Genomic DNA, 13,099 nt, shown 5'->3' on the forward strand with positions numbered 1-13,099 from the left:
TGTTTGAAATTCATACTGATTGAAAACGGAAAATAGTGCATGCATTTCCCTTGACGCCTGCTCTGATATGCACTTTTGAGTTCTTTTCTAGTTTCCGTTTTTGAAAAAATAAACTCCTAAATATTTAAAGGATGAGACTACTTCAAGTTTTTCGCCATATAGGAATATGTCAATATTTGCGTGTCTTGTACTTTTTTCAAATATCATTATTTTTGTTTTTGTTGTATTTATCTTTAGTTTCTATGTGTTACAGTATACCTCGAAATCGTTTAGCATGGATTGTAAAGGGTGGGTGATGTTGCGAATAGAACCTGATCATCCGCGTAAAGAATTAAAAATAATTTAAGTTCATTGATTGAAAATATATCGTTAATATTCGAGTTATTATTATCTAAAATATCGTTTACGAATACCATAAACAATAAGGATGATCCACAATCGCCCTGTTTTACTCCTTGGTAAGAGTATATGATGTCCGATATCGTGTTATTATTTTTTATTGCTGATTTGACAATGGAATACATCGCTTTAATAGCATTAATCATTTTGGTGCTTATGTTATGTGAGACAAGTTTTTGCCATAAGAATGCAAGATTAATTTTATCATAGCATTTTTCATAATCTATGAATGCGCTGTACACCTTTTGTCCGCTGTGAATTAATTTTGATATGATTGCCTGTAATAAGAAAATGCAATAAGTAGTGCTTTGCCTTTTTGATATACAAACTGATTTTTTATTATTGTTTCATTCTGTTCTGTCCATATTGAGAGCCGAATGATAAGAATTTGTGAATATATCTTAGCTAGTATATTATTTAGTGTTATTCCTCGGTAATTTTGTGCTAGGTTAGGATCACCTCCTTTAAAAATTGGTAAAATGAAGCCCAATCCCCAGCATTCAGGATATATTGAGTTGTGAAATTGGTTGTTATATAGTGTGTGTAGGTAAGGTGATATGATATCAAACGCACTTTTTATGAATTCTGTTGAAATCTCATCATGGCCACATGCTTTATTATTCTTTTGTTTAAAAACTGCCTTCTGTATTTCGTTTACTGTTATTTCGCAATCTAAATGTTGATCGTTTATTGCATAGTTTTCAGTATTTTCATGTTCAGTGTGCTCATTTGAAGTTTGAGTTTCTCCTAGAAGGGAACTGAAGTGTTCAAATAGCTGATTCGTTTGTTAATTGTTTATTTCTTTGATTTTATTATTAAAGTGTTTTTTGACAGGTTTCCAAAATTGTCTAGGTTGTGATTTTGCGATATTTTAAGTTTGGTACCTTGGATTATTTTGTATTTATTTTTGCAGACTTTCTTATTTTGTAATAAACGGTTCTCCGTTTCGAAAAATATACTCTGTTTTCATTTGATTTATTGCGGTTGAAGGCGTTACGTGCATTTTTAAATTCGTGTTTTGCTTCGTGACAGTCTTTGTTAAACCACGGGGGTTTTGATTGCGGATTAGCGTTGTGACTGCGAAAGAAAGTTTTACTGAAAACCCCTTTTGCTTGTTCATGCATGAAGGTTGTGAGCAGTTTTACCTGATCTGTTGCATTGCTGCTATTAAAATCCGTTAGTTTATTTATATTATTGATTAATGATTCACGAAATATATGCGCTAATTCTTGGTTAAATATCAATTTAGTTTCTGTGTGATCTTCTGTATTGCAATTTTTATTATTTATTGTGTATTCATTTAATTTGAATGAAAAATGTATGGCGGCGTGATCTGAACAGTTATTCTAATTCAGTATACTGAAATCATGTACAAGTTGAACACAGTTTATAGCTACTAGCAAATAGTCTGTGACGCTGAGACCGCGTAGTGATGTAAAAGTCTATTTACCGATTTATCATTTTTTTCAATCGTTCGTTTGCTATAACGTGATTTGTTGATTTACATAGTGAAATTAATTTGTGCCCGTGGTTATCTATTACTTTATCGAGATTATTGCGTGAAGGCAAATTGTCAATATTTTCGTTATCATGATTTACACAGTCTCCCGTCACATTTAGGTACATATCATAGCTTATAACATCTGAGAGAGTTCCAGTTCTAGCATTAAAGTCGCCAACAATACAAGTAATGCCAAGAGGTTCATAGCGTTCTATTCCTTTTTCGATTTCTTAAAAAAAGTCAAAATCTTTGCCTATATCAACCTTAGAGTTAGTTGGTGGTATGTAACACAAACAAATGAATAGATGTTGGTTATTAGATAATATTTCATTCTTTATTTTGATCCACAATATGCAATTGCTATTTTGTTCTACAATAGATATGTAATTTTTAAATTCCTCATGGTAATAAATACTAAGAATAAATACTAAGTAATACAATTACAACGCATTTGGTTTCTCATACTTGAATGTTAACTCTAGAATTCTTTGGTGATAATAACACACGATAAAATGTTATATAAACTGTTATAAGTGTAAATTAAATGATATTGAACGATATGATATGAATTATTCTTTTGTTCAACACGTTTTATTTCACGATTAGATCAGATAATTTTAGATATTTCAATATGAATTAAAACAAAAATGTTTTGTAATCAGACACAGGACAACATGCAATGCATCCAACAAATGTCTAAGGTTAAATATAATAGTAGTACATAGTGTGTGTGTATATATATATATATATATATATATATATATATATATATATATATATATATATATATATATATATATATATATATATATATATATATATTCCAATTCACTCTCAAAAGATTCTAAAATATTTTTTTTTAAATTGAAATTTTTCTCAAGTTAACATATTCGTATTTAATGTATTTCGTTGCTCCTGTTATGCCTGGAATGCATTTATGACATTTTTCGTTGAAATGAAGTCTCTTCTTTGCTTAAATCCAATTTAGGCGGAAATTGTCGTCCCTGATTAGCCTGTGCAGACTGCACATACTTATCTGGGACGACACTTTACGCCCATGCATTATGCCCAGTTTTTTTAGAACACGACTCAAATATATACTTTTTGACGTTCTTGTACTCAAGATGCATTCCTCGTGAATTTGATAATCGTGTTTGGGGTTACCGCCTGGCTGAATATTTATCCTACTGATGCAGTTGCGGAATTCTTTGAGGTGGGTCTTTCTAAATACCATCCTCTTTCAAAATACTATCCTTTTTCAAAATACCTTCCTATTTCAAAACACCATACTGTTTCAAAATACAGCCCTTTTTCAAAATACAGTCCACAACGAAATTCTGTCTTCTATCATCTGTAATTGACATTAAGTGCATGATATTTTCAATGAATCTTATTTCATTTGCAGGTCATACGTGTCTTAAAATAAACTGTATGATTATGCACTTTATATTATACAAGGGCATACTGACATATACTTGTAGGGTTTCCTTACCTGGGTAACTGGTATACGTCTTACAAATATTTTATTTTTATTTTTTGAAGGTGACACATTAGCCATATAACTGCCATTAAGCATATCGGATACTTCGTTTCCTTATGGTCTATATTCATATGAATATATAAACATGCTATCGTTTGACGTAAAATATAGAAAGTATTTTTTATATGTTATTAAAAGGCCATTGTATTTTTCAGTTGCAAATGCCTCCCGATGTTCCATATCGTTTTATATTCCTGGGAGTTGGCTTTATTAACCTGTTACTATGCCTTCTTCTTGAGGTAGGATTCTTCTAACGAGAATATTGTTAATATTAAAATTTCGGTTTAAATTTTAAATATTATGGTTTAAAATAGTTCTCTAACATTTTGAGTTAAACCGTTTTGTGTTGTACTCTTTTTGTGTTTAATCAACTCGAGTTACAGATTTGAGCGTTTTCAGCCAATTGCGTCCTTTTGTTAAAGGTTGAACAAGTAATTGTATGTTTAAGCCGCTAGTTTGTATTTCTGTATTTGTTGCAGACGTTTGTCCTGGACAGCCATTTTATGACTGTTACGGTACAAAATAAGCTGGAAAGAATTCTACCCGGGGCACGCCCAAGGTGGGTTAATACTTAACACCTACTTCATTTTAATTCACCATATCGCAACCGGTTGCTATGGTTACAGTTATAAAAATAAATTCAATATAAAAAAAGCTAGAACGCTGAAACTTGGCTTGTGGATAGCAGCAATGTCTGGAATATCCCTGTTATGTTAGCTATTTCTTCCGCTCAAACAGCAAGATTGCGATAAATACTGAAGTACGTGAAAACTAAAGAAAAGGTCTTGCAATAACTCAACAAGTAGTAAAGGTTGGTTTATGAAACTCGGTAAGTAGATACAAACAGAATAAAATTCATTGTATGAGGGGTTTCTGCACGTTAATACAAATTTTTTCCGCGGATTTTTTTTTCAAGAATTTTACGAAAACCAAAATCTATTATGCGCCAGCTGAAAAAGTACATAAGGAAGGTTTATGAAACTCCGTGTTTGGATAGAAGGCCATATAGAGAAATATGCTCTCTATTTCAGTCTATACGGTGTACAAAATTTGTATTTGTTATGGTAAGATAAATCGTGGTTTATCCGTTTACATAAATAAGTGAAAACTAAAATATTGACCCTGCAATAACTCACAAAGTACTTGAGCTAGTTAAATGAAACTAGGTAAGAGCTCGGTAGTCCGGGACAACCAAAATATTTGTTCGGACTAGTAAAAATTACTTTTCTTGTCCGTTCGATGAGACAAGTGAAAAAATGTTTTCATTTTCTCTATAAAAAAATAAGGACAATTGGTTAATTTCCAGTAAATTGGCTGGAATTTTTGTTCCAAAATATAATGTTGAAATTTAAACAATCAGGGTGTTCTTTATACTATGAAGGCAATATTTAAACAAGATATTCTCATACTTCTCTGTTCTTATCACATGGATAAAAATCATATATAGTTTAGTAAGGGCCAACGTGGTTACACATTAAAATCCAGATTGCGACAATGCGATAGTGCGATAGTACGATGGCGACAATGCGATAGTACGATGGCGACAACGCGATAGTACGATGGCGACACTGCGATTGTACGATGGCGACAATGCGACAACGCCATAGTACGATGGCGACAATGCGATAGTACGATGGCGACAAGTCGACAATACGATGGCGACAGTGCGATAGTTCGATGGCGACAAAGCGATAGTGCGATGATACGATGACACCAGTGCGGCAATATGATGGCGACAGTGCGATAGTGCGATGGCGACAATGTGAAAATGCGATAGTGCGATAATACGATGACGACAGTGCGACAATACGATGGCGACAGTGCGATAGTACGATGGCGACAATGCGATAATACGATGACGACAGTACGACAACGCGATATTACAATGGCAACATTGCGATAGTTCGATGGCGACAATGCGATAGTACGATGGCGACAGTACGATATGACTATCGCATTGTCGCCATCGTACTATCGCTTTGTCGCATTGTCGCCATCGTACTATTGTCGCCGTCTTACTATCGCTACTATCGCGTTGTCGCATTGTCGCCATCGTACTATCGCATTGTCGCCATCGTACTATCGCAATGTCGCCGTCGTTCTTTCGTACTATCGCATTGTCGCCCGCTGGATTTACATGTGTAACCTCGATGGCACCAACGGTATTCCGTATTTGATCCGTCTTTTTGCAATATCAATTTATGATTAAAAAGATACGAAGAGGTTGAAAGCTTGCTCCAAGCCAATAGTACGTGGCCGCCTGTGACGTCCGAGGACCTCGCCAGCACATTCCAGCGTCTGGACAGCGCGTATCAGTCTAGAAGCACCCTCAACGAGATGGACAATCTTTCATTGTCGGGCAGCGAGTCGGGCAGTATTCGCCTTACAGGTAGCAATAATATGAAGCGTTTACATATGTGTCGCGTTCTGAGAAAACTGGGCATAATGCAAGTGTGTAAAGTGTCGTTCCAGATTAGTCTGTGCAGTCCGCACAGGCTAATCAGGGACGACACTTTCCGCCTTAATTGGCTTTTTGCTAAGAAGAGACTTCATTTTAGCGAAAAATGTAATGAAAGCGGAAAGTGTCGTCCCTTATTAGCCTGTGCGGACTGCACAGGCTAATCTGGGACGACACTTTACGCACATGCATTATGCCAAGTTTTCTCAGAACACGACTCATATACAAGCAAAGTCACGAATTATCATGTGTATGCAACCAAACAAATGCATACACGGATATGCATGCAATGACTGAATACTTAAATATGACGACGTGCAACGCATTACAGTTTTCGTTGCTTAAATGCTCGATTAGTCAAACAGAAGCTATACTTATAACCGCCTGCATATCTTTTGTGCGCCCAACGGTTCAATGTTCAATCGATTATATTATGCAACCACTTTATGGTACCTGTCATGCATTTTTTTTATTGATTTTGGGAAAGTGCCTTGTCTTCCATTTTGTAAGAAAACTATCAACACGACAGAGAAATGTTCCATGAAAACTTGCAATTTGGGAAATGATGCATCATTTTAAAGCACGTTCGGCGCTTTATTAATAAACAATCTTATTAATTCTTATGTTTATATACATTACTATAGTGTGCCTTTTATAGCATACTCGCGGTTTCATATGAAGCATTGGAAAAGCACCGCATAAACGTGGTCGTTCACAATAATGCAACTATGTGCATATGTGACATAACATGTATAGCAATCACTTGGGAAACGGCTCGGAAATAATATTTATGGAAATATTTATAAACATGTCAAACATATCGATTTGTACAGACCATCGTGTTTTGAGGCATCTTACCACCTGAATAAGGCAGTTAGTTACTGCTAACTATACTAACAAGTCGCCGTGGTGCAGTGTATATGCTGTCCGCCTAGCGGCCGGGAGGTCACGGGTTCGTTCCTCACTGTGTACTGGTTCTTAGTCACAGGAAACTGACTGGAGAGCTTTTCAATAAGCCAAAGGTTTTCGATGCAATCGAGCTTAAATAAATAGGTTTAAACTAACTATGCTGCAAAATATGTTCCGTCATGTATGATCCAAAGTATAATCGATTGATTGTTCACCCTCAAGTATTGAATCGTTTGTTTAAATTATCTTTTTATGTTTAGCGTCGACCGGAAAACAAAGAACTAGATTGGACAACGGGATTCTATCTGGAGTGGACAATCCGACATATCGCGGGGACGAACACAGCAACGAATCGACCCGGCTGTAATCCCTGACGTGTAGGTGACGAACACAACAAGAAGTCAAAGCATCTGTTATCACGGACGATAGCTAGTCAACAAATTCAAGAGTGTTTTCAAACTTTTGAACAGTCGGTATCTTGTTAATCAAAGTATGCCATGATACAGCTTCCATTTCATTTTGACAACGTACAGTTTTGTTTACCCGTCCATTTATAACCACGTGCAAATCGTATAGAGATTGGTATTGGTGTATTTTGTATTCATTCACATCCCACCACCGTGGAACTATTGCCATATTTAGTTATTACTGTTTCTAGTCAACAAATGTCTCACAAGTTTTATTAGTGAATGAGTATTTTAATATATTTGATTTGTTATTATTTTTTAAACTCGAACAAACGATACATTTTTTAATGAGCTAAGTATTATATTGTGCGACGAGGAAAAGTAAAATAACCTTAAATCTGTTATTGTGCTTGTCAAAGGACAGCGATTTTACTTGTATCGATCCTCGGGAATCTATTTATATTGATATCTATACATCGGTATAACATTGTTGAATTTACAACCTTGGCCAAATTTTTACATTTACATGTTTAGAGTTTTTCTGCTACAGACCCAAATCAAACATAGAATTTTCGTATCAATTAATGTATTATACTAAAGGATGAATAACAACTGCTCACTAAACTAACGGAATAGGGATTTCGTATGAATACCAGCTCACATATTATCACTTTTTATTTTCAATTGATTGTACAAAATAAGGGCTATTCCTTCCGTACTTATATTTCATTTTTTAACAATCTCTACTTCTTCTTTAACGTGTAATTAGTACAACTTCCGTGTAAACTAAATGTACAAACAACTAGAGTCGCCTGTTCATTTTTGCAAAAGATGACAATTATTGATTATAAATGTATATAAACATTATTATGCGGTTTAGTCATAATACACATGCACAGCATTTGTGTGTCCTTTTCCTTTCAAATTACCGACATAAAGCACTCGACATATTTCTTAAAATCAAAATTTGTTCCAGTCATCGATCTTGTGTGATACGCAGACAAGGTTTACGAAGCCTGCTCTGTAAACCATGTCTTTTTCTAACCTTTAGTACATATTGAATATGCAGGATCCAATGTAACGGCCTTTTGCAGATTCATTTACAACAAAAGCAGCGTCTCATATATTCTTGCACCGTCCACGACAGTAAGGTTTGACGTATAACGCAGCGAGAACTTCGAGAGATGTCTTTTCAAGACAAACAAACGCGGCCTGAGAGGATAAGTGTCCACTATAATATTATTGTGCACATCAATTGTCAACATAAAAATCACTTGCAGTACATTGAAAACTCACCCTTTGTAGTGTCGACGGTGAACGCATTAAAATGTCTTGCCTGAAAAAAATGTCTCATCCCCAATCGACTAACATCTGTGTTAATAAGGCAATGATAGTTTGGTTTTATATCCTTTTTAAAGATGCCTCTTATAATTATATAAATTAAGCCAAAGGACGAAAAACAACAAGTCTTAACTATGAAAGGCAATATTTATGACCGCGTTCACTTAAGAAGATCTGATTGCATTTTCAGTTGTTTATTGTTTAAGACATAACACCGGTGAAGATGGATAGAATATCGTCTTGTATACCAAAATAAACGTCTAAAAAAGTTAGAAAATTAGATTTGTTGATATGCATAAACATGTTTAGCTTTGTGAGTTTACAGTCAGCGACACACATTCTGTTCGCCCGATTGGTTAACAAAAACAACATCTTTAGCTTATTATCTTATACGAAACCGCAAAACATTGAGTCTAAGATATTTTACCATAAAAAGCATGAAACACGAGTGTCTACCAGGATAAACGTGTTCAGTTTTTGTCGAATAAAAAACAGCAAACCTTGATTTTTAGCTTGTCTGTGGTAAAACAAGAAATACAAAAACACATGTAAAACGAACACATCATTTATAATAAAACTTTCTTGTGCCTGATAAAGCGTGTATGAAAAGTTTAAAAGCTATCGTGTTTATGTATTCAATGAACACTATGCATTTTCTTTTTGTAACTTAAGAACGTTTTCAAGAACGTTCGAAAAAAAATATCGAAAGTTAATAAAAGCAATCTAATGTATTCGCTTTTCGACATAACCCTCAAGCATTCCGTTTGCCCGATCGGCCACCGAGATCAACATGTTGACGTTGTTTTCTAATATAAAACAGAACAACTTTGATATAAGCTTTTGCAGACAAATATAAAAACATGTGGAAACCTAACATTTTAAAATAATTAAAAATCTATAACGCTTATTAAAACAGAGGACTTTAAAATCCAGTTTAATAAGAGATACGTAAATAAGTTTAAAACCTTTAAATCAAACTTGACATCCGAAATCACATTCAGGGAGTAGATCGTACGCAAGTTACTGGTTCAGTGTGAATGAGAACAATGTTAAGTGGTGTTCAAAATGGCGGCCACCGGTTGATTGTTCGTTCGATGTTTTCTTCCGAACGTTTGAACGGTTTTTACATTAACCTTACTTATTCGAAAGTATTCTGAAGCGCTTGATGATCTACTGACATCCTTTTAACTTCGGTATAAATTGTGTAGATGCATTTTCAATATTTCTCAGCAGTTTTCATGGAAAGGTGTACTCAATATCATCATAGTTTACATTGCATGAGCAACAGGATGCTTCAAGCAGGCAATCGCAATATACATGTATGCATGAAAATTCGATAATTAACCCACATGTTCATAACTGGTGAGCACATGAAACCCACTTTCCGTAACTGGTGTTTTCTATCCCAATCGGGCACTAGCTCACTTCTCATTTCAACAAGGGTGTTGCGTTGTCGATAGACAGTGTGACATGTCCTCAAAGTGTATTTTTGGATCCGAAACGACCCATACATTTGTAAGGCTGTTTAATATATCAAGAGGTTTTTTTCTGAAGACAAGCATATCAAGAGATCACACTTTGCAATAACATTTGCACAACATTTTCAGTTTTGAGAATAAAAAAATGGACAACTACTTAAAATAAGCATTTTATGTAATTCATTCTGTATTATAAATGTAATCAATATATAGAAATAATATAAACATTTTTAAGTTCTATTTTCATATACATCGCGAGAGAAATGCTTATGAGTAAACATTTAAAATATGTGACAAGGTCTCTAAAGTACAAAAATGGTCCCACATATCAAATGTGTGTCAAACTCCATGCAGTACAAGTATGGTCCTACATATCAAATGCGTGTCAATCTCCCTACAGTACAAGTATGATCTCATATATCAAATGTGTGTCAAACTCCATGCAGTACAAGTATGGTTTCTTATATCAAATGTGTGTCAAGCTCCCTGCAGTTCAAGTATGTTCTCACATATAATATGTGTATCTAGCTCCCCGCAATACAAGTATGGTCCAGCAGATAAAAAATGCGTGTCAAGTTCCCTACTTTTATTTTCATATACAAATATGTATCAATCTCCCTGCAGTACATGTATAATCTCATATATCAAATGTGTGTCAATCTTCTTACAGTAAAAGAATGACCCCACTTATCAAATGTGTCTCAATCTCCCTACAGTACAAGTATGGTCCCACTTATCAAATGGGTGTCAATCTCCCTACAGTACAAATATAGTCCAACTTATCAAATGGGTGTCAATCTCCCTACAGTACAAGTATGGTCCCACTTATCAAATGGGTGTCAATCTCCCTACAGTACAAGTATGGTCCCACTTATCAAATGTGTGTCAATCTCCCTACAGTACAAATATAGTCCAACTTATCAAATGGGTGTCAATCTCCCTACAATACAAGTATGGTCCCACTTATCAAATGGGTGTCAATCTCCCTAAAGTACATGTATGATCTTATATCTCAAATGTGTGTCAAGCTTCATGCAGTACACGTATGATCCCACTAATCAAATGTGTGTCAATTTTTCTACAGTACAAGTATGGTCCCACTTATCAAATCGCTGTCAATCTTTCTTCCCTACAGTACAAGTATGATCTCATATATCAAATGTATGTCAAGCTTAAGGCTGTACAAGTATGATCTCATATATCATATGTGTTTCAAGCTTCATGAAGTACAAGTATGGACCCACTTATCAAATGTGCGTCAATCTCCCCTCAGTACATGTATGATCTCATATATGACACATGTGTGTCAAGCGCCCTGCATTACAATTATAGCCCCACATATCTAATGTGTGTCAAACACTCTGCAGTACAAGTATGGTCCCATATATCCAACTCTCTGAACAATCAACGTTTATAACCTTATCGCTCACAGCGTGCTGTCAGCCAAGCCTGTCGCTATCGATCTACATTTTTCGGCGATTGTGCTAAAATTACCGAACTTTAAACGAAATGTTGTATAGCTTGATCATAACAAAATATTGATTTTTATGAAGATAATTTACAGACTTAAACGACATGCCTATTTCTTCACCTAAATAAAAGAAGAAATACTAACATGATCAAGATTTGTAGGTTGTATGATGCAATGCACCAAACGCCCTTTACATGTTAGGAATTCTCATAGCGAACAGGTCTAATATACATGATTGAGTTTTAAACCATTTTTAAACCTTGCTCGCAGACGTTTTTCAAACGCCTCAATTTTGAATAGTTTTATTTTACACTTTAATTGTTTTAATATATGTCAATGAAGTAGTGATAATTAAGTACTAAGCTATTTAACAGGGTACAGGATCATGTGACTTTGTGGGTTTCCACTTTCATGGATGTTTACACACGGTAAGTAGTGCTTTATTTCAATATAACTTTTTTACAATTATTTGTCGAAAGAATTTCATTTAACTAGTGCATTAAATACAGATTTTTTTTGTGCTGCTTATGGCAATATGAAATACATCGGAATTACTTTATTTAATACGTATGTGTTCTTGTTCAAACATTTGGTATCTACTGCATTCATAGTACACGGCTATGCTTCACGAAACGTGAAATTGTGTCAATAATTTCAGACAAATTCAATGATTAATTAATATACCTTAAGATATTGGAACAAACTGCAAGCAAAACTGTCTTTTATGCACTGAAGGTTTTTGCAAATGTATTTCAATTATTTGAGGTATCTGCAAAAATAAAGTGTATACCGGTGTGTTTACATTCTGTCCAGCCCGTGTGTAAAACACGGGAAACCCCGTTGATTCTGCACCCTGTTAAAGATGGAGTAACGTGAAATCGATGTTATACATTAGGTTTGTGATATTTCTAAAACAGATATTTCAGTCATCTTAAGCAGTTTCCATAAGAAAATTATGTTTTTGAGAAATATTTATGTTTTTTTAAATCATATGTGATACATGTAACCAATCCACAAGAAAGTGGAAGAAAAAAAAGTTTAATTGAATTACACATTTTTAGAGGGGGGGGGGGCGTAACTATGTTTTCATACTTATTAATAGTTATGTCATTTGTAAAATAATGTGGCTTGTTTTGTGTATATGCAACTCGTAACAGATTTCGATCACAAGTATCAACTTTAATGTAACAATGACTTCGATGTTTCATAATGTGTGCATTTTTGTTTCATTAAAAACCAACTTTAAAACAAAATCAGCCATACATAATGTACATTAATCAGTTATCTTATTGAAACTTGACCACAAATTATGAAGGGAACTTTTACCAAGTATCTGTCTATTGAAATGCTAAGAGTTGGTGGTATATCAAAGCACATGGTCGAGTTGAGAATAGCAATTATTGACAATGTAACAATTTCACATGTCCGCTTGAAGAGCTCAATACAGCAAACATCGATTTTTGGTTTAAGTTTGTGATTTTTGTGTCGTTATGATTTTTAATAATACTTACAATTTGCCAGAGAGAGGCTTATAGCACTGATTCTTTCACTAAAAAAATTGTTCATAATTATTAAAATGGACTGTTTTTGCAATC

General features: G+C 34.5%; 1 protein-coding gene across 1 annotated transcript; it reads left to right on the forward strand.

Annotated features, from left to right (window-relative positions):
- Positions 1–3,590: 3,590 nt before the first annotated feature.
- On the forward strand, positions 3,591–7,208 carry LOC127842600 (uncharacterized). Its single transcript, XM_052372190.1, has 4 exons — positions 3,591–3,679; positions 3,920–3,999; positions 5,654–5,829; positions 7,068–7,208. The coding sequence occupies exons 1-4, from the start codon at positions 3,602–3,604 to the stop codon at positions 7,172–7,174; spliced, it is 441 nt and encodes a 146-aa protein (XP_052228150.1). The 5' UTR covers positions 3,591–3,601; the 3' UTR covers positions 7,175–7,208.
- The last annotated feature ends 5,891 nt before the right edge of the window (positions 7,209–13,099 follow it).

Source organism: Dreissena polymorpha, chromosome 8 (assembly GCF_020536995.1).
Source record: "Dreissena polymorpha isolate Duluth1 chromosome 8, UMN_Dpol_1.0, whole genome shotgun sequence".
Taxonomy (NCBI): domain Eukaryota; kingdom Metazoa; phylum Mollusca; class Bivalvia; order Myida; family Dreissenidae; genus Dreissena; species Dreissena polymorpha.